Source organism: Solanum tuberosum, unplaced genomic scaffold, assembly GCF_000226075.1.
Source record: "Solanum tuberosum cultivar DM 1-3 516 R44 unplaced genomic scaffold, SolTub_3.0 scf00281, whole genome shotgun sequence".
Classification (NCBI taxonomy): domain Eukaryota; kingdom Viridiplantae; phylum Streptophyta; class Magnoliopsida; order Solanales; family Solanaceae; genus Solanum; species Solanum tuberosum.
The window spans coordinates 277,564-297,881 of record NW_006239206.1 but is presented as its reverse complement, the minus strand read 5'-3'; the positions used below and the strand labels follow the sequence as shown (position 1 = coordinate 297,881).

At 36.5% G+C, this 20,318-nt stretch overlaps 1 protein-coding gene across 3 annotated transcripts; it reads left to right on the top strand.

Moving 5' to 3' along the window:
* The first annotated feature begins 798 nt into the window (after positions 1-798).
* LOC102603437 (DNA-directed RNA polymerase IV subunit 1) lies at positions 799-19,691 on the top strand. Of its 3 annotated transcripts, XM_015314151.1 has the most exons (21): positions 799-842; positions 6,758-6,839; positions 7,453-7,546; positions 7,971-8,091; positions 8,196-8,317; positions 9,017-9,052; positions 9,132-9,356; positions 11,229-11,366; positions 11,469-11,564; positions 11,656-13,560; positions 13,715-13,884; positions 13,981-14,047; positions 14,123-14,241; positions 14,462-14,607; positions 15,600-15,859; positions 16,428-16,601; positions 16,797-16,934; positions 17,682-17,938; positions 18,346-18,460; positions 18,630-18,726; positions 19,272-19,691. In XM_015314151.1, exons 3-21 carry the CDS (start codon positions 7,460-7,462, stop codon positions 19,337-19,339), a joined length of 4,341 nt encoding a protein of 1,446 aa, XP_015169637.1. In that variant the 5' UTR covers positions 799-842; positions 6,758-6,839; positions 7,453-7,459; the 3' UTR covers positions 19,340-19,691. The 3 variants fall into 3 exon arrangements, with proteins under 3 accessions (XP_015169637.1, XP_015169636.1, XP_006358858.1); XM_015314150.1 differs by lacking the exon at positions 19,272-19,691 and having other exon boundaries at positions 18,630-19,146; XM_006358796.2 differs by lacking the exons at positions 799-842; positions 6,758-6,839; positions 19,272-19,691 and adding an exon at positions 7,070-7,124 and having other exon boundaries at positions 18,630-19,146.
* Positions 19,692-20,318: the final 627 nt, after the last annotated feature.

Below are 20,318 nucleotides of genomic sequence, written 5' to 3'. Positions count from 1 at the left end.
GGAACGCACACAACATACGTATATCAAATGTTCTTTTTAAATTTTATTTTTATTAACACGAGGAACACACACAAGATATATACTCTAGGATTATTAGTACAATAAACATGATAATTAGATGTTGTTTCTTTAAATTTTATTTTTATTAACACTGAAATCACACGCAGAACATGTACTCTCAGACTAGTATAAATGTATAATAAATATGACAACTAGATAAAAACAAATAAAGTAATTACTTTAGTATTACTATTATAAAGGAGTATGCATTTTAAAAATAATAATTAATAATTTAATTGATTAACTATCTAAATACGTTATTAATGTGAATAAATTCTCATAATCCTTTTCCTTATTTCCCTTTTTACCCTTAGTTTCAAAAAAATAAAAAATAAATTAAAAGCATGTTATATAAATAAGGTAGGACCACGTGTTTTCTCGAAGAAATAAATAAGAAAAAGAAGAAGGTTAAAATAGTAATTAAGTAGAAAATCAGGGTTTAGTAATCTGACAGAATCCAACCCCAGCAGCGACGCCACTTTTGTTTTGGCATTTTTTGTCAAAAAATCGACGGTTTCAACACCCACCATATTCTCGAATGCTGAGTCCGTGCGGTTATAACAAAATGCCCTCGATTTTCTCATTATTTACGATTTTGTCCGAAATTTGTGTTTATAGACAAAAGCTATTCCTTTTACTTCTTGAACTTTTCTGCTTTTAGCTACTACTCTGTTTATGATTAAAGTTCGTAAGCTTTTCCCAGAAACAAGGCAGTAGTCTCTTCATTTCTCCCCCACCCACCCACCCACCCCCAAGTGAATAGCTGCTCAGCCTTGGCAAAGGTAAGTATTAAAGTTTTGATCTTTATGGTAAAAATCTAATTTTTGGAATGTTTTGAGTAATGGGGTTGTTCATTCTTGATTCTTGGACTTCAATGTGGGGTGATCATTGGTTCTGTTTGGTTTTCTTGATGTAAAGTTTGGATTTTCTTGCCCTTATTGAGCTATATATGTATGTGTGTGTGTGTGTTTCTTGTTGTGTTGCATGTGTTTGTGTTGTTGATGATTAGTAATGGGGTAGGGCAATGTGGATTGGAAGTTCTGTGGGGTTTTTTGTTTGTTTGGATTAATGGGTGTTTGGTGCTTGAAATGGGTTGTTTATACAGGGGAGGGTTTTGAAATGAATGGGGTTTTAGAGTTTTGTCCCTTTCTTTTTTTGGTAAAAAAAGAGAACTTTGGGTTCTCTTGCTAGGTCCCCCTTTTTTTGGTGTGAATTGGTCCTCTTTGCTTTTACACTTGTGAATGTTTATTAGATATTTGCATTTTTATGATGAAGAATCATAAAATGGTTGTAAATGTGAATGTATATCATTTGTTGGATGATGGTTTTTTTAGCAGAAGGTTTCACAATTAAGCTGTATGCAGCATGCAATTTACCTTCTTTGTTTAGTTGCATCTATGAGTTAATTGCTGTTCTTTAGTTAGGAGAAAAAATGTTTTTTTACCACTAGAGGATGTGGTGTAGCAGATGGAGCCGCTTCTCCCTTAACTAGAGGTTTCGGTTTTGAGCTTTGGGTAAGGAAAAATCCCTGATAGGAAGTGTTTATTCCAAATGGGCCTGCTAGAATTCGGATTAATCGGGATCCACCTTCGCCTCTTGTGTCCACATCATTGAACTTGCACTCCAGGTGCTTTGTCTTAGTCCTGCTTAACCTGGAACCTTTAAATTCTAGGGTCTCTCTCCAAATGTCCAGCCTGTTGTTAACTTCATTGCGCGTCTCGTCAATCATCTGCGAATAACATACACCTCGGCACCTCCCCTTGGATATGTCGTGTCAATTCGTTCTTGACTAAATTTTAGTAACAATGAGCAAAAAATTACCCGTATACAAGAAGTATACCAAAAATTAGAAAACCTTAGAAAAAAACATATGGTTCTATGAACAACACCCTATCTTCTATACGGAACTCGTGGCCCGTGGGTTCAAGGCAATAAGGAATAAGAGGCTATTCCTCAAGTGTACTAAATACTTGGCTATTCTATCAAAAGCTCTTGGTATTTACTTTAATGTTGTGCGGAAGGGGATGTGAGCATAGGTGTTTTATCGTATTTTGGATTAGATGCATTTTGGGGCATTAGCTTTGTTAGAGTGCACAGTATCTTCTTTATTAGATATATAAGGGCATCTGTAGAGGTTTATAATTCCCACTCATTCCCTCCAATGTTTTGAGTTCGATGCTTAGGTTCTTTTACATGGTAAAAGAGCCATACTTTAGTAACCTGTTTTCACAATGATTCTCTCTAGCTATTTTGTTGCATTGGCTGTCCCTCTTATCTGAGCCTATTGCACCACTTGTTCTTTCTCTATTCAAATTCAGCATATCGAGTCGGTACTTCAGGAACACACTTCTTAAATGTTGAGCCATAGAACCGGGTTTACACATGTGGAAGGGTGTTAAAATGTATAATGCATCCCACATAAGATATACAAGGACATTTGAAGGCGTTTATGAAGGTCCAATGCTCCGCTCAAAGCTTTAACTAGTCAACTTGCTGCGCTTCGCGTGGCTATTTTAAAAATATTAGTGAATTTATTTAACAATTATTTTCTAAATTAAATAGAATTTGAGAAGTTAAACAAATTCTTTTACAACTATAAATTTTCAAGCATTTCTTAAATGCTACAAGTTATTAAGAATGTAATATACTTTGCTTTGCACCTGCTCTAAATATGTGAACATATTTCTCAAAAGAAAAAAATCAACAACCAAATCTGCCCTGACAAAGTCTATATGCTAACCATTCTTTTTAATTCCAACACATTTAGATGTAGAAGTACTGAAAGAGATTGGTCAAAATTGTGGTTATAATTATGGGGTTTCATTTTAAATAAAAAATATGTGTAAAAAGGTATTTGATCCTCTTTCTGGAACTGGTTATTTATGAAATTTATCTCGTTCTTAGTACTTTTAAAGAGCAAAGAAAAGAAGGAGGATAAATGAGATGGGATTTTGCTCCCTCCCTACTAATAAGAACATGAAGAATTTGTATAAGAAAGTTGCGACACATCAACGCATTTGTCATGGTTATGGAATTTTCAAATGCAAATTGAAAAATTACAATCTTAAGATATATGAATATGGGTGAGCGACTTAACTACTTTGTCATGTCTTGATCCTCACTCCTTTATTGGATGCTTTATCACCCCATTATCGGATGCTTTATCGCTCCATAAAAAAGTTGATTTCTCAGACGATCACTCAACTAAAAATAATTATTTCAGAATATCACTTTTTTTTGTTTTGTAACAGAAAAGTTAATTGAAGTGCTATTGACTTTTATTTTACACGACAAAGAAAAGTAACTTTCTGATATAATTACGATTAGTTGAGTGACCGTTTGATAAATCTACTCTTGCCTAACCGATTGCCTTTACTCTCAATGCAACACAAGCAAATAGTGAAAAAAATAAGATATATGTTTGTCTTCCCTTCTTTTTGTCGTGTCTATTTCCTATTTCAATAGTAATTACTTCCGTACCATTAATTAAGAAAGGAGTGACACATGTTCTTATGTATTTCGGGCATTAAATGGGCAATGCCAAGTTCTACCTTGATGATCATAAGCAGCTGGAAGAGTATTGGACAAAGGAGAGTTGATGAGAACCGGTGGCAGATTATACTTGCATGTATTTGGTGGACTATATGTAAAGAGAGGAATCCAAATTTTTTTCAAGATACTAGCAGTTCTATCTGGAAAATTAGGATGAATTGTGGTCATTCAAAAAATTAGGCTGATTTGTCTTTGTTCTTTTTTTGGTGTATAGAGAATATGTGGGGGGAAAATAGGGGACCTGGTGGATCTATGAGGCAATGTATAAGATTATATGCTTATGGACAGGGCTGTTTATACTCTTCTGGGATTTGTTAAGTTCTTAACTTAGCATCTTTTCTGGTGTTAAGTTTTTCTTTAGTACAATTATTACTTTACTCAAAAAAAGTAAAGAAAGGAGGAGTAGAGGATTTTCTTGGTATTGATGAAGAAACATTAATATTTTATTAATTGCTTCAACCTTTTTGGAAGGAAGCGGACACGCCTTTTGAGGAGAAGAGACCTATGGCGACATTCACAATGAAAGGCGTGGCATTTCATTTTTTTCCTTTTATATAGAGAGTACAATTTTGCAAAAATGAAATGGACAAAATATGCAAGTAGGGATACCGACTCTAGGAGCTTCCAGATCAATCTTCTGTGTCCTTGCTTTATATTAATATATACATATCGATATTAGATGTTTTGTAGATGCTCACATTTTTCAATTTTCACAACCCAAATTAGTGTCGTGTAAATTGAGATCAAGATCCTAGTGATAGAAACTGGCAGAGAGGAGAACCTTATCAAGCGAGATAAATCAAAAGTGTGATTAATCAATTCTACAGGAATCAGAAAGCTCGGAAGGTGATTATGTTATTCTTCAATGTGTATTACTATTTGTTGTTGCACTTGTCTTGTATCTTGCTTTTTTTTTTCTTTTTTTACAATCCTCCGTTGGTTATGCTTCTTTTGAGCCTAGGATTTATCGAAAACTTCTTCACTACCCCACAAAGGTAGGGGTTAGGTCTTCGTACATACTATCCTCCCCAGACCCTGCTTGTGGGATTACACTGGGTGTGTTGTTGTTGTTGTAGGGGTCATTGAAGTAGGTCGAGAACCATGAGGTCCTAGTTTTGAATCCCAGCGCAGGCAAAAGCCAAAAATAGCCTTGAGAGGTAGGAGACACCCATGGAATTAGGCGCGCACAAGCTGACACCACAGTTGTAAATAATATATGCCTTTTGTAAAGTATGAAGTGCAGATGTTTACAAAACTTAATTCTTTTGGCCTAATAGGGGTAGTTAGAAAGCTAGAAAATTGACACTCTTTGGAACTTTTGAATTCTCTAAAGTTGTCATGGCGGTGTTCTACTTTCTAGTATCTTACCTTAATTAAAAGATCCTAGAAATCATTATTACACTGCTCCCTTTTCTCAAGTGTTCTGTGGAAGTTCAAAGAGAAGCTCCTATGCAATTTGGATTTTATAAGTTTATGTCCTAAGACAAGTTTAAGTTGCTTCATCTCTAAAGGATACACACAGCTTTGTTTTCCTCTTTCTTCCTGCCTTCTCATTTTGCTCAAGCTCTTCCTCTCCTCTAAGATTAAAGGAGCAACTCATACATTCGATCCTCTTGCAGTGATTGTGGTAGGCCTAAGGTTTGCCAGTTTATCCAATTCTGTTACACAAAAAGTTTAACCTATGTGGAATTAAAACATTAAAAATTTCTGTTAGTTAGACAAGGCCTTCATGCTATTCATTTTTGTGTTTTGTGTGTTTTAGCGGAATAGAAGAGTTTGTTGCATCACCAAAATGTGTTAGTTAAAAATGCTAATTGATGTGTGTTCTTAGGTTATGAAAGTGAGGGAAGACTGAAGACATGATTATTTTTTCACTTATCGATGTACTGAATCAGATTTTATTGGATGCCCTTGCACTCTAAAGCCAAACTATGTTTACGTTATTCCTAGAGCTAATAAAACAACAATTGCAATAATACCATAAATATTTTGTTTAGGGGGGCAGCTGTGTGGTGTCCACAAGGCTAGTATGGTCTAAGCTTGGTTGAGACACTGCAAAAACAATGAAGTTTGGTCAAGGTTGTGTGGATTTTCAGAGGAGGTGGGAGAAATCCTCTATATTCATCTGCTTTAGTGGGACTTATTTCATTCCAATACTAGATAATTTCTTAAAGAATATAGGGGCTCTTAAGACAATTATGTCTTATTCTTAACTAATTTATATCATTTGTATGGATCCTTTGTTTCAGTTATATTTTGTTCTTAGCAAAGTCCACATTGATTCTGAAACTTTTTAGGTCTTTCAGACTTTACTCCATGAGATTTAAGGTCTACCCACCCTCTTTTTTCACCTTTATTCTTCATAATGTCATACATATCGACCGGTACATTTGGAAGTCATGATCAAATAGTCTTGGATGACCTTTCATTTTAGTTTTCTTGTTGTATTCCTCTGTGTGCAGCTTTTATCTTTGTAGAATATCCATCTCGATTCTTGGCAGTCACGTTTTTATGAAACATCTTTTGGTTTTGTAGGGTGTAACATAGTTGGTCTGAACTATTCTGTTAACTTACCCTTTACTTTGTTAGGTATTTTGGTTATGTAGCACTCTTGTTACATCTTCATCTATTATGCCATGTTCTCTTAATTAAGAATCTTATGGAAGTGCTTCTACCATCTTGGGTGAAGAAAGATGAGTTTTGCAGCGCTTGAGAGATTGAAGGTCATTTAATTGACCTTAATCTAAAAAAATTGCTGATCAAATGTACCACTTTGTGCACCTTAACTAGCAGCTGTATTGTTACCTCTTTATGTGTTTTTCCTAACTGAAACACTATTTTAACAATATCATCAAATCACCAAAAAAATATGAAAGTTGGGCTCTCCTTGTAAACACTGTTTCCTCCTTCTTTGTACTTGGATTTGCTGCTCTTGAGCCGAGTGTCTTTCGGAAACAGCCTCTCTACCGCCACGAGGTAGTGGTAAGGTCTTCATACTCTCTACCCTCCCCAGACCCTACTTGTGGGATTTCACTGGGTATGTTGTTGGCTCTCCTTGTTAAATGTTCTCCCCTTAAATGAAAGAAAAAAGTCAGTTTTAGCATCTGGTATTTGAAAATGATTGTTGGAGATCTTTGTATGACAGGCTGTCAAGTTTACATCCAGGTTTTGGTTTTGAGTTGACTGTCCACGGTGCAAGCCCAGCTTGGCTAGTCAGGCTTGTGGAGGTATAGTTCTTCTATGATCCGTTTCGATGCAAGTGATTGATTTCCATATATTGCACAAATGTTATTTTGCATGTGTTTCATATTAACATCTTAAGATGTTACAAGGCATAGTTAATGGATTTCAAATCCCTCACTTTTGTTGTCATCTAACAAACTAACTATTCTAGATATAGAACTAACAATATCGATTCAAAATATTTGATATGGTAAATGTCCACGGTTACTTCAGGAATTTCAAATTATCAAATCAAATTCTTTGGGAACGCTGGCAAACAACTCATCCAAGTATGACTAGAATTCTTTTTTTTTTTATTTATGGTTTTGTTCTGTTCTAAATATCAAACAGACCATCTGTTTTATAAAAAATGTCACAAGGGTTTTGGGTTTATTTAATCTAGTGAGATATAATAGTTATGTGGGCCGTGATTGTATAGATGTTTGTAAAACGATTGACATGTTTTCTTAAACAAAGCTTGATTCACTTGTCGTACTGCTTAGGGATGGATTTAATTCCAAGGCACTACTGAAATATTTTCTCATTGTTACATGAATTATGTTTATTCTTTTTCTGTTCTTGCTTTATAGTGTACTCTTGAACCACATTATTTTCCAGATTTCAGATGGAGCATGATCGGAATATTGAGCAGCAAGTGCCAGAAGGTATTCTGACGGGCATAAATTTCAGTATCTTGTCAGAGACTGATGCAGTAAGTAAATGCCAAACTTTTGGTGTAATTTAAATTAGCGAGCATGTCTGCTTCGTTCTCTTTGTTGCTTGAAATGGATGTAAACTCCCACTGGCGAAAATAGCTTGTCTCAATTTTCTTTCCAGTCTGTCCTAAAATGTTGTCCATTTTTCTTAGATAAAAGGTCTCTTTTCTCTACTAATAATTACATTACTGTAATCTAATATACTTTTGTTCCTAGAAAACTCAAACCCATAAGAAGTAATCTAAAACTGAAATGTTGAACCCACCTTGCTTTAGATTAGCTGATTCTTAATAGGCTATATCAAAGTTGAACTAAGGCTTGTAAAATTTTAGACAGATTAAGTTGCTAATTGTAGTCCTTCTGTTAAATTTTATTATCAAATGAAGCTGATTCACATTTCTGCATTTCTTGCTTTTCTAGGCCAAATTATCAGCTAAGGTAATTGGAGCAGTTAATGAAGTAACAGATCCCGCATTGGGGTTTCCAAATCCAATCTTTCAGTGTACAACATGTGGTGCAAACGATGGGAAAAAATGTGAAGGTCTGAGAGAAGAATCTGTTTATTTGATAATACCCGATGCATTACTGTTTTAACGTCTTCACGGGAAGTAATCATTTTAGTTTTATTCTTTACATCCTTTCCAGGTCATTTTGGATTGGTAAACTTTCCATATACAATTCTGAATCCGTATTTCGTATCGGAGGTTGCTCAGATCTTGAAGAAAATATGTCCAGGATGTAAATCTGTGCGTCGTGATAAGGTCAAGGTCAGGTACTACACACTCAGTACTGAAACTTGATACTATATCATTAATAGGAACTTGAGTTACACAGTTCATTTTTCCTGTAACATATGTGGTCACCTATTTGTGACAAGAACATCTTAGTAAATTCTTCAGGTGAATCAGATGTAGGGAAGTAATTCCTTTTTCTAGTTCAGTTACTAACAGTTGTTTAGTGTTACTTTAGTAAATGCACTTGCTCCAAGTTCCTGCTCCACCATTTGAGTTTTAACTGATGTAATTTGGGTTTTGACAGTAAGGTTTACGTAGATAAAACGTGTAGGCGTATGTGTTGTGGTGAGATAGGAATCTATGCTGGTATCCCGGATCACAGCTCTCTATACATAGACTATATGTTATTTTTGTGCAGGTGTTTTTACAGCTGTGTGCATTTTCACTTTCCAAAAATGATGTCAATTTTCTGTTCTTGTCTTGGTGGAACCAATCACCACAGACTGATTAAAATCAGGTTTGCAGGGGGGAAATAGCAGCTTGTATTTCATTATCAAAAAACAAACAGCATTTTGTTTACTTGCTATTCTAATAGGCATTGTGGTATTTATAAAAAAAAAAAAATCCATGTTGTTGTTATAGGTTTTTGGTACAGTACATGTGACATATCGATGCTGCTGCTATTGTTCTACTTGCTCCCAGGGTGATAATTCTTTTCTTTGCCTTTTCCAGGGTTCTGATAGGACATCTGCCTGCAAATACTGTGATGTGAGTCTTTTTGGTTTTAAGTTAATAATATTCGTTCCCTTGTTTTTAATTTCTTGACCTCTGTCTATCTGATAAGCAGGGAGTTTTAAGAGGTTATCCGCCAACAAAGTTTAAAGTATCTCCTAAAGACATGTTTGGGAGGACTGCCATTATCGCAGAAGTGAATGAGAATTTGTTAAAGAAGGTTCAGCAAACTACGGGAGTAAGTTTGGCTTCTGACTATTGGGATTTCATCCCATATGATGCACAACAAGAAGCAAGTGTAAATTCGTCAAATTACAAAAGAGTTTTATCACATGCTCAGGTAGTGTTTCTTACTAGTTTCAGCTAGTTTCTTGCACTCTCCTATCTGGTCAAAATTTCACCATGTTTTTTCTTTTAAGATAATTTTTTTTGGGGGATTAAAAATCTATTTGTTGTTTTCTTCTGTTGATGATATATCTTATCCCTACTGATTAGATACAACTTGAAGATTGAATAGCCCTTCCACTGATATTTAAGAAATTGTATATTGCTGAAGACCTCCTTTGGATAGCATATATCTTTTGCCATTTACATTTTGTAGTAACATCAGAAGCTTTCTTCTGTTTCTTGTTGCAAGTATGACATTGGAGGGTGAGATGAGAAATGAAGACCCGAATACTTCTGAGTTTAGTTGAATAAATAGCAATATGTATATTCAACTTTGATTAAGGTTTTATTTTGGGCTTCCATTTTTTTTTTTGGATAACCATGGTGTCCCGGTCAGCTTGCGCACACCTCAACTAATTCCACGGGATACCTGCTACCTCCCACTAAGGGTGGCATGCGGGCTTGGTGCACTAAGCATCCTGCATTCACACAGGTTCTGGGGATGGGCTGCACCCCTAAGGGGTGTGATGTAGGCCCTACCCTGAAGCATCAGTGGTTGATTCCACGGCTTGAACCATTGACCTATGGGTCATATGGAGACAACTTTACAGTTGGTCCAAGGCTCCCCTTCGTGATTAGGAGTTTCTTTTCATCAAAACATCTATGGTTCCTTTCTGGACAGAAACACCAATAAATACAGGCAGGGACCATTTCTCAGATTTTCCTGATGGATTTACCAACTTTCCATAAACTCCAGCATATTAAGCATCTTTAATCCTCTCAGACATGACCAACTGAGTCGAAAAACTGAAAATGACATATTCCAGATATCTGTAGCAACTGAGCAGTGTAGTAGTAGGTGATTATTGGTTTCTATTCATTGTTTGCACATGTAGCATCTGTTGACAATGTGTATGTTCCTTCTGTTGAGAATATCTTGAGTCAAACATGTTCATAGAGTGATGTCCAAGTGAAACAAATCGATTCCCCCTTTTCCTGTCACCTCCTATGTTGCCATCCCTGAAACAGAAGTTCCTCACCATTCTCAACCAGCCAGAAAAATCATTGCTCACTCGGAAAAGCTTAAGGGAAAAAACAAACCCCATGCCTCGTCCCCAGTCCATATCCATTAAAAATATGAATCGGCCCATTTGAGGTTCTTACCCATTTGGCTTCACACTTGTTTGAGGTTGATGTATGAAAATGAAAATCCAGAAATGGATTTCGCTGATTTGGTTTGATATGTGAGTTCTTTTGAAACTTCAAGTTTGGTTGAAGAAAGAGCTTGCAGTTACTGGAGTAAATACTGCAAATTTCCTTGGATTGTAATGAAGCTACCGAAGTGCCTGGATGGAGTTGAGTTGTGAAGTTTTGAGAAAAAATGATTGGACCAATACCTACTAGTGATGATTCTGGGATTTTGGATGATTAAAAAAAAGAAGCAACTGATTTTGGGTTGTTTTTTGGTGGTTTCTAAGAAGAGGTATGCAACTGATTTTTAATAAAGAAACAAGCGGAACCCACAAGTTATAAGTGTCATGAAAATGCGAAGCAATTGAACAATAAACACGGTTAGAGTTGTTTATTAATAGCCATTTGTTCAAGTGGAGGTGTTTAAATGGGAAAAAAAGAGAGAGTTGGAGGGCCGGTTTTAAAATCCGGTCCAAGTATATGTGTCAATTTAGATGTTAAGCCTTTTTAATAATGTCCAAGCTTTGAGATGGAACAGTGAACTAGCTTATCTCTGTGTTTTCACTAGTGAATTATGTTTTTGCTGTCTTTGCTTCTGTTCTTTGGTGCATCTGATTAACTTTCTGACCTTTAGGTATATAGCATTCTGAAAGATATTGATCCAGGGTTTCTTGAAGGACTTCTCAAAAGGAAGAATTCAATCTTCCTTAAAAGCTGCCTTTTGACTCCTAATAGTCATCGTGTCACAGAATTTGGGCAGCACATGATATTTGTAAGTGAGAAAAATGTGTCTTTTCTTTTATGGTAGCATTGATACCCATTTTTGGCACTCAGCTTTCTAATACCTGGACATGTGCTGGTTTTAATGTCCCAGGATGAAAGTAATAGGCTTTACCGAAAGTTGATCGACTTTAGAGGGACAGCAAATGACTTGAGCATGTGCGTTTTAGATAGAATTAAAGTTTCCAAGGTAAGAAATGCAACCATGTTTCTCCTTTCCCTTTCTTTGTCAGCTTTTTGTAGAACTATGTTACATTTGAATTGAGCCTTTACTATTGCAGATACGTGCAGATAGATCGGTAATCAATGATCCTAATGCCCCTGCTACTGGTTTGAAGTATGTGAAAGAATTGGTTCTGGCAAAACGCACTAATCATGCTTTCCGCATGGTTGTGGTTGGTGATCCTAACATAGAGCTAGGTGAAATTGGTATTCCATGTCATGTTGCTGAGAATCTCCACATGGCAGAATCTCTAAGTTTACGAAATTGGGAAAGGATGACTGATCTCTGTGATCTTATGATTCTTCAGAGGGGAGGGATTCTTGTCCGTAGAAATGGTGTCTTAGTTCGTATTAGTGTAATGGACCGGTTGCAGAACGGGGATATTATACATAGACCCCTTATCGATGGAGATGTTGTGATGATAAATCGACCTCCGTCTATTCATCAACACTCGCTAATTGCTCTGTCTGTTAGGATTCTTCCAATAAATTCTGTTCTTTCAATCAATCCCCTTGTCTGTTCTCCATTCCGTGGGGATTTTGATGGTGATTGCCTTCATGGTTATATTCCCCAATCAATCGATTCTAGGATTGAGCTTAGTGAGCTTGTTGCTCTGAAACAGCAGTTGCTTGACGGACAGAATGGTCAAAATCTTCTTTCATTAAGTCATGATAGCTTAACTGCTGCTCATTTAATTTTGGAACCTGGAGTTTTCTTGGACCGCTTCCAGATGCAGCAGCTACAAATGTTTTGTCCACGTCAATTGGGGATGACTGCTATCGTAAAAGCACCACCAGGAAACTTGTGTTATTGGACTGGCAAACAGTTATTCAGCTTGCTTTTGCCATCAGACCTTGAGTATGTTTTTCCATCAAATGGTGTCTGTATTAGTGAGGGGGAAATTGTGACATCTTCTGGTGGGTCTTCTTGGCTGCGTGATGTCAGTGATAATCTTTTTTATAGTCTGGTTAAACACCATGGAGGTGATACTCTTGACCTCCTTTATGCTGCACAAACAGTTCTTTGTGAGTGGTTGTCAATGAGAGGCCTTAGTGTTTCGTTGTCCGATCTTTACATATCTTCTGATTCATATTCCCGCGAAAATATGATTGATGAAGTCTGTTCTGGTTTGCAAGAGGCAGAACGGTTATCTTACATCCAGCTTCTGATGATAAAGTATAATAAGGATTTCCTTTCTGGAAGCTTAGAAGAAAGCAAGAACTCCATGGGTTTTGATTTTGAGTTTATGTCCATCATGCAGCAGAAATCAGCTTCTCTTAGTCAAGCTTCTGCTAGTGCTTTCAAGAAAGTTTTCCGGGATATCCAGAATTTGGTATATAATTATGCAAGCAATGACAATTCATTACTGGCTATGTTAAAAGCTGGGAGTAAGGGAAACCTGCTAAAACTGGTCCAACACAGTATGTGTCTTGGTTTGCAGCAGTCTTTGGTTCCAGTATCATTTAGAATGCCCCGTCAACTTTCTTGTGATGCATGGAACAATCATAAATCACATCTTGTTATTGAGAAACCACATAAGGTTCCTGAATGTCCTGGTTCTTACATCCCATCTGCTGTGGTTAAAAGTTCATTTCTTGCGGGTTTGAATCCTCTAGAGTGTTTTGTGCATTCATTAACCACCCGTGATAGTTCTTTTAGTGGACATGCTGATGTTTCTGGAACTTTGAACCGCAAGCTTATGTTTTTCATGCGTGATCTGTACGTTGGATATGATGGAACAGTGAGAAATGCTTATGGGAATCAAATTGTGCAGTTCTCTTACTACGAAGCAGAGAAAATTGCTTCTACTAAGGGCACTGGTGATGCCCTAGAAAGTCATAACCATGCAATTGGTGGTCATCCTGTTGGTTCATTGGCAGCCTGTGCCATTTCAGAAGCTGCATACAGTGCTTTGGATCAACCTGTCAGTGCACTTGAGTCATCACCTTTACTAAACCTGAAGGTTATCTCTCTATTTCTGCTGATTTATACTTTTAGGCCACTATACTATCTTGTGCTGGCTAAATCAATATTCTTAAGGATGTGTTCTTGGAATCTATGATCTACTAATTTCTCTGTCAAATACCCTTTTTGGTATATGGATGTGACTTGTACAGAAAATATTGGAATCTGGAGCGGGGAGTCGTAGTGGCGAGAAAACTGCATCAATGTTTCTTTCAAAAAGACTTGGCAGATGGGCTCATGGTTTTGAATATGGAGCTTTAGAGGTCAAGGGTCATCTGGAAAGGCTTCTTCTTTCAGAAGTTGTTTCTACAGTAATGATATGGTACACTCTCTTCTTGCATTTTCGCACTTACTCTATCCAGTTCTATTGATATCATTTTCATTATTTCTTATCTGACTAGAGATTTCTATAATGTAGCTTCTCCCCCGAAACACGTAAAAGCACTCACAATTGTCCCTGGGTCTGTCATTTTCATATAGATAAGGTAATGCAATGAGACATTCATTTCTTTATTTTAATAAAAAAATAGTCTTGTGCTCTTAGATTTCTGTTCTCTCAGGAAAATGTGAAGACGAGAAGGCTGAAGCTGAGATCAATTTTAGATGCTCTTAATATGAGATATAGAGCCGCAACAACGAAAGGTGGGAATGATCTTCCAAATCTGCATATAACGTGCAAGTAAGATGCTTTGCTTTGAGTTTCGTTTCTTATGTGTTAATGGATGCATGGAAATGGAATTTGGAATATATGAAAAAAGTAGATTCAGTTATTCGATCCCAGCTTTTAGTGTTATGAAGTTGAATCATTCTTAATCCTCCACTACCTTATTGCACTTCTACTGTCTCTTGGTCACTGTTTGAGCCCTTGTATTCCTTTAATAACTCTTGTAAATGTGCAGGGATTGTTCAGTTGCTGAAGCACGAAAAGAGAAGTCCGAAATTTGCATCACTGTTTCTGTGGTTGAGACCTCAAAAGATCCTTCTTCACTTCTGGATACACTTCGTGATGTGGTGATTCCATTCCTTCTTGAGACGGTGATAAAAGGTTTAGATCTTTTTTCTAATTTGTGAATTACTACTTGTCAGCTGAAGTCCTTGAGCCATGTTCTTGTTTATTAGTCATCCTTTTTTCTGAAAGCAGTTTCATTTGTGCTGTTAATTGTTATTAACAAAGAACATGGAATTTGTTCTTGGCTTGTTATGAAGGAGTTTCACTTGTACTGGTTATGAAGGGTATGTATTCATAAAACTGGTTTTCCTTGTCTGTCAGAATCCATTCCAGCTGATGACCATTGAATCCATTCTGATTATGACTGCAGGACCAGTTTTCAGAATCTTTTAGTGATTTTAAACTAAAATTTGGTTTAAATGTTTATATTGCTTTGAATCTAATTTCTCAAGGGGCTCAAAACATTTTATAAACATGTTGGCAAGTTTAATGTGGGTTTAGAAATCATGAAGTATACTTGCTATTTACCTATGCTTTGGTCCTTACAACTTAGTTTGATTTACTGATGTTGCTAAAGGTGAAGTAAAGTAATAAAAGAGAAACAGCCTTTTTCTTGCACGAGTTTGCAAGAAAGGGAAAAGGAAGCTGCTTGATACGGGCAGTATCAGGATTAAATTATAGGTTAAATTTATAATAACTGATGATGATCGATGAATGAAGATAGAGGCTTTATAAGAACTTGATTGAGCTTCTGCAAAGCTAAAGTTATAGATAAGTTCTGGCATCTTGGACAATGAGTTGTCTAAAGTCATTTCTATCAGTTATATCCTGATCTTCATGAAGAAGAGTGCAATTTGCATGTGAATTGTCACTCTTTTGTGGCCTCATTAAATTATTGAACTAATTGAATTCTTTTCTACCAAAGATTGCAAAAGATCAATGAATAGCATCCATCATACATGACATTTCAAAGTGACTTTTAAGTTTAGACATTTGTTCTATAAAAGTTGTGGCACGATGTCTTCTTGTTGGATATTCTATGGAACTGCTATTCTACTATCATTTGATTTGATGTTTCATTTTTTTAGGTTTCTCCGCATTTAAAAAGGTTGATATCTTATGGAAAGAGTTGCCAAGCCCATCAAAATCTTCCAGGGGCTCTACCGGGGAACTATATTTGCAGGTCTTCATGTCAGAAAGTTGTGACAGAATCAAATTCTGGAATGCGCTTGTGGATAGTTGCCTCCAGATAAGGGATTTGATTGATTGGGAACGCAGTTATCCTGATGATGTCCATGATCTGACTGTAGCCTATGGAATTGATGTAGCATGGGAGTACTTTCTATGTGTAAGTTCTTGTTGTGAGATGATCCCTCTTTTTTAGTCATAATTTTCTACAGCCGTTTCATTTCTTTGTTGATATTATGCGACCACATTGTCCTTCCAGACTGGTAGTCATAGTAATTCTCGTGTAGTTTCTTGTCCTTCAATTTTTGTTACTATCTTCTGTTGTTTGTACTTTGATTATTGCAATATTTTATTGTTGTTACTGTTTCTTTTTATCTTCAGAATGCTTCCTCATACTTCCTATAGTATTCTGCCATGATTCCTTCATTTCCGTTATTTCTTTTTCGATCTGCTTTGATATGCCTTTCCTTGAGCCGAGGGTCTATGGGAATCATCTCTTTGCCTCCCAAAGTAGGGGTAAGGTCTGCTTACACTCTACCCTCCCCAAACCCCACTTGTGGGATTACACTGGGTATGTTGTTGTATAATGTACCACATTGTTGTTACCACCCTGATGTTAACATTATTCCACTTACCGTTCCTTTTATTCTATACTTCTAGAATAAAATGGTACAATTCTTCTTCATGAAGAAAAGGTACAATTCTGACAATGTTGAGTTAAACTGCAGAAACTACATTCAGCTGTCTCTGAAACTGGCAAGAAAATCCTTCCCGAACACTTGGTACTTGCAGCAGATAGTCTCACAGCTACAGGAGAATTTGTTCCCTTGAGTGCCAAAGGGCTGACACTGCAAAGAAAGGCTGCTGGTGTTATTTCACCATTTATGCAAGCGTGCTTTTCGGTAATGTGATCCACATTTTACCCTTGTTGGCTTTAAGAAAAGGATTTGGATATAATTTTAAGTCTCACCGCTTTTCTTGCACCTTTTCCCTTTTTCGATTACTTAACTTCTAACATTTCAAGTATTGATAATTAATATGTCAAGGAGATGTATCTCCGAGTTTTGAATCTTCGATGCATGTTGAACCCAATGCAGAATCCAGGGGACTCGTTTGTTAGGGCTGCCAAGATGGGATTAAGTGACAATCTTCAAGGGAGTCTTGAATCATTGGCATGGGGAAAGACTCCTTCCATAGGAACTGGTTCTTCATTTGACATTATCTACTCTGGAAAGGTAATGAATCAATTTTCTGTTTGTGAATTGCACAGTCGTAGTTTTTTTTTGTGGAGTTACTAAGCTGGGGTAACGAATTTTACTAAGAGCATCACTTGGACTAATAGTTGTATATTACCTAATAAGTGATTTAAACTTGCTCCGTTTATTTTATGCACTTCACATTTCTTCAAAGACCAGATACATGAGCTATATATTACTCCGTTTGTCTCAATTTATGTGACACAAATGGAATTTGGAATTTTCAAATGCACAATAGGATATTTTAACTTTTTAAGTTGTCAATTATTGTGATTTATAACACATTTAACATGATCTTTAATTATAAAACAGATTAAAAAGGAAAGTAAGACCAATAAATTAAAATAGAGTGGGGTCCTTGGAAGCACACAACTCAAGCAGACATGTCGTCCAAGAGCTGTGTGCTTCTTAGCCTCTTATATATAAAAGAAAAAATAATGTGGCTTACCTGTGATCTGTTGTGTATAATTTTCGTTTCTTAATGTGAATAGATTTGTTCCAGTGTTGTCATTTCTCATCCTTTCCATGGTATTGTTTGTGTTTGTTCTATGGCAACATAATCTTATTCCGTTAGGCATTATTCCCTCTATTTTTCCCCCGTTCCGCTCCCCTGCTTTTTCACTTTAATCCCCTTCCCTACATATTATGGATCTGATAGACCAAGTCAAGTGATGCGATAAAACAGTTTTAAGACTTTGGTTCAAATATCTGGACCTTTTTCATCAGGGATATGAGCCTGCTGAACCGATAGATGTGTATACTCTGCTGCAAAACCATGTCACATCGGGTACGCCAAAGGTGAAGGTCACTCTTGATGAAGACGGTGGAATGGATGGAAAGTCTCTTGCACGACGTCTTGATAGGCTTGATGATCTCAATAAAAAGAGTTGTAAAAGCGAGTGGTCAATTACAAAGCTGAGAAGTTTCATTTCATTCAACGACATAAAAAAGCTCTCTCAGTCATTGAAGCAAATGTTGTCCAAGTATGTCAATGCTTCTCTAGTGCAACTCCTAATTCATTCCTTTTTACAAAAAAATGACTCCGATTTTCTATTTCATTGAGACAGTTTATTTCTGTTAAATTGTTATTTTTGGATTTTTCTTGCTTTTTCTTGTGTTCCTTTGAAATTAAGTTTCAAGGTTATCAGAATGTTAAATCTGAACTAGTCAGGTTGGAGAATATGTTTCTTGTGTTCCTTTAAAATTAAGTTTCGAGGTTATCAGAATGTTAATGACTCTGATTAGTATATGTTAATCCGAACTAGTCGGGTTGGAGAATATGTCTGAGGAACATCTTCAGAATCTTACTGTAGATATACTGCATGAAAGTCTCGACAATTGAAGTACCATTGTTTCTCACTCACTAACTTATAATTGTTAAATGGTGCAGATATGCTATCGATCGCGAGTTGAATGAAGCAGACAAGTGCATAGCAATGATGGCATTACAATTTCATCCTCGAAGGAATGAGAAGATTGGAAAAGGAGCACCACAGGAAATTAAGGTGATCTAGGTGATAGTGTTCTTGATTATCGAGACATACAATGCTTACTAAAGAAAGTTTCGATATGAATGCTAATTTTTAGAAAGATTGGTTTAAATCTCGCCATGTTCAATCAATTCATTCTTCATTTTCTGCTATATCTACTAATGGTTTTTCCCTTTTATCACAGATTGGTTACCACAAAGAGTATGAAGATTCCCGCTGCTTTATGTTGGTGCGTTCAGATGGATCAGTTGAAGACTTCTCGTATCGCAAGTGTATGCAACATGCTCTGGAACTGATTGCTCCTCAAAAGGCAAAAACCTCTAGATGGTTGAATAGAGCATCAGCCTAAGTTGCTGTTTTAATTCACTTGGTTACGGGTATGGTCTGCGTAATAATACATTTGGTGTGTGTTAAGTATCTGTGGCACGAATACGTGCAATTTTTGAACACCCTTTAGACACGGGTACGTCAGGACACAATTGACGTACTCATGTAACATAGTTTGTACTATATCCGTAAACCAATTTTAGTATACCCCGTTATCTTATGCTTCTTTTTGCTGCTCCCACTAAGGTTTGTTTGCCTTTCATAGAGTCTAAGGCAAAGGGAAATTAGTGGGAGTAGCAACGAAAAGCTCTGAGGGGCTTTTATGCATTTCTTGTTGTACTAGTAGAATGTTTCATCAATGAAAACAATTTCAGTAGCTTTTTTCTAAGCCTAATTTTCTCTGTGTGACCTATACGTCATGAGTTTGAGTAATGGTAAATTAGCTCCGTGTGAAATATAGATCATGAGTTTTCATGAGTTTGAGTAATGGTTATGCAACATGCTCTGGAACTGATTGCTCCTCAAAAGGCAAAAACCTCTAGATGGTTGAATAGAGCATCAGCCTAAGTTGCTGTTTTAATTCACTTGGTTACGGGTATGGTCTGCGTAATAATACATTTGGTGTGTGTTAAGTATCTGTGGCACGAATACGTGCAATTTTTGAACACCCTTTAGACACGGGTACGTCAGGACACAATTGACGTACTCATGTAACATAGTTTGTACTATATCCGTAAACCAATTTTAGTATACCCCGTTATCTTATGCTTCTTTTTGCTGCTCCCACTAAGGTTTGTTTGCCTTTCATAGAGTCTAAGGCAAAGGGAAATTAGTGGGAGTAGCAACGAAAAGCTCTGAGGGGCTTTTATGCATTTCTTGTTGTACTAGTAGAATGTTTCATCAATGAAAACAATTTCAGTAGCTTTTTTCTAAGCCTAATTTTCTCTGTGTGACCTATACGTCATGAGTTTGAGTAATGGTAAATTAGCTCCGTGTGAAATATAGATCATGAGTTTGATTTGTGGAAGCAACCACTATCACAATTCACATCCCTTGGGGTGAGGCCCTTCCCTGGACTGTGTTAATGTGGGATTCTTTGTCATGTGTTTGAGTGATGGTAAGTTGTCTCCATGTGACTTGTAGATTATGGGTTTGAGCTGTGGAAGCAGACACTAATGCTTGTAGTAGGGTGAGTTGTATACATCACACCCCTTGAGGGTGAGGCCCTCACGTGGACCCTATTTTGATGGTAGTTCACCCATCATCACTTTCACCCCTAAACACCATTGTAGCCAATCACCATAGGTGTCAGTTGTCACCACCATTAGCTTTCATTTACGTTCATCATTCCAAACCGTCATCATTTACCACCACAATTATCTAACCATCAAAAAACATAGTTCTAAATTGCCAATCAACATCATTATTTACCACCATAATTATACATCACAATCGTCCACCATAACTATGATAAACAATCACTATTAATTGGTTATAAATATAACTATGATAAACAATCACTATTAATTAGTTATAAATCGCTATT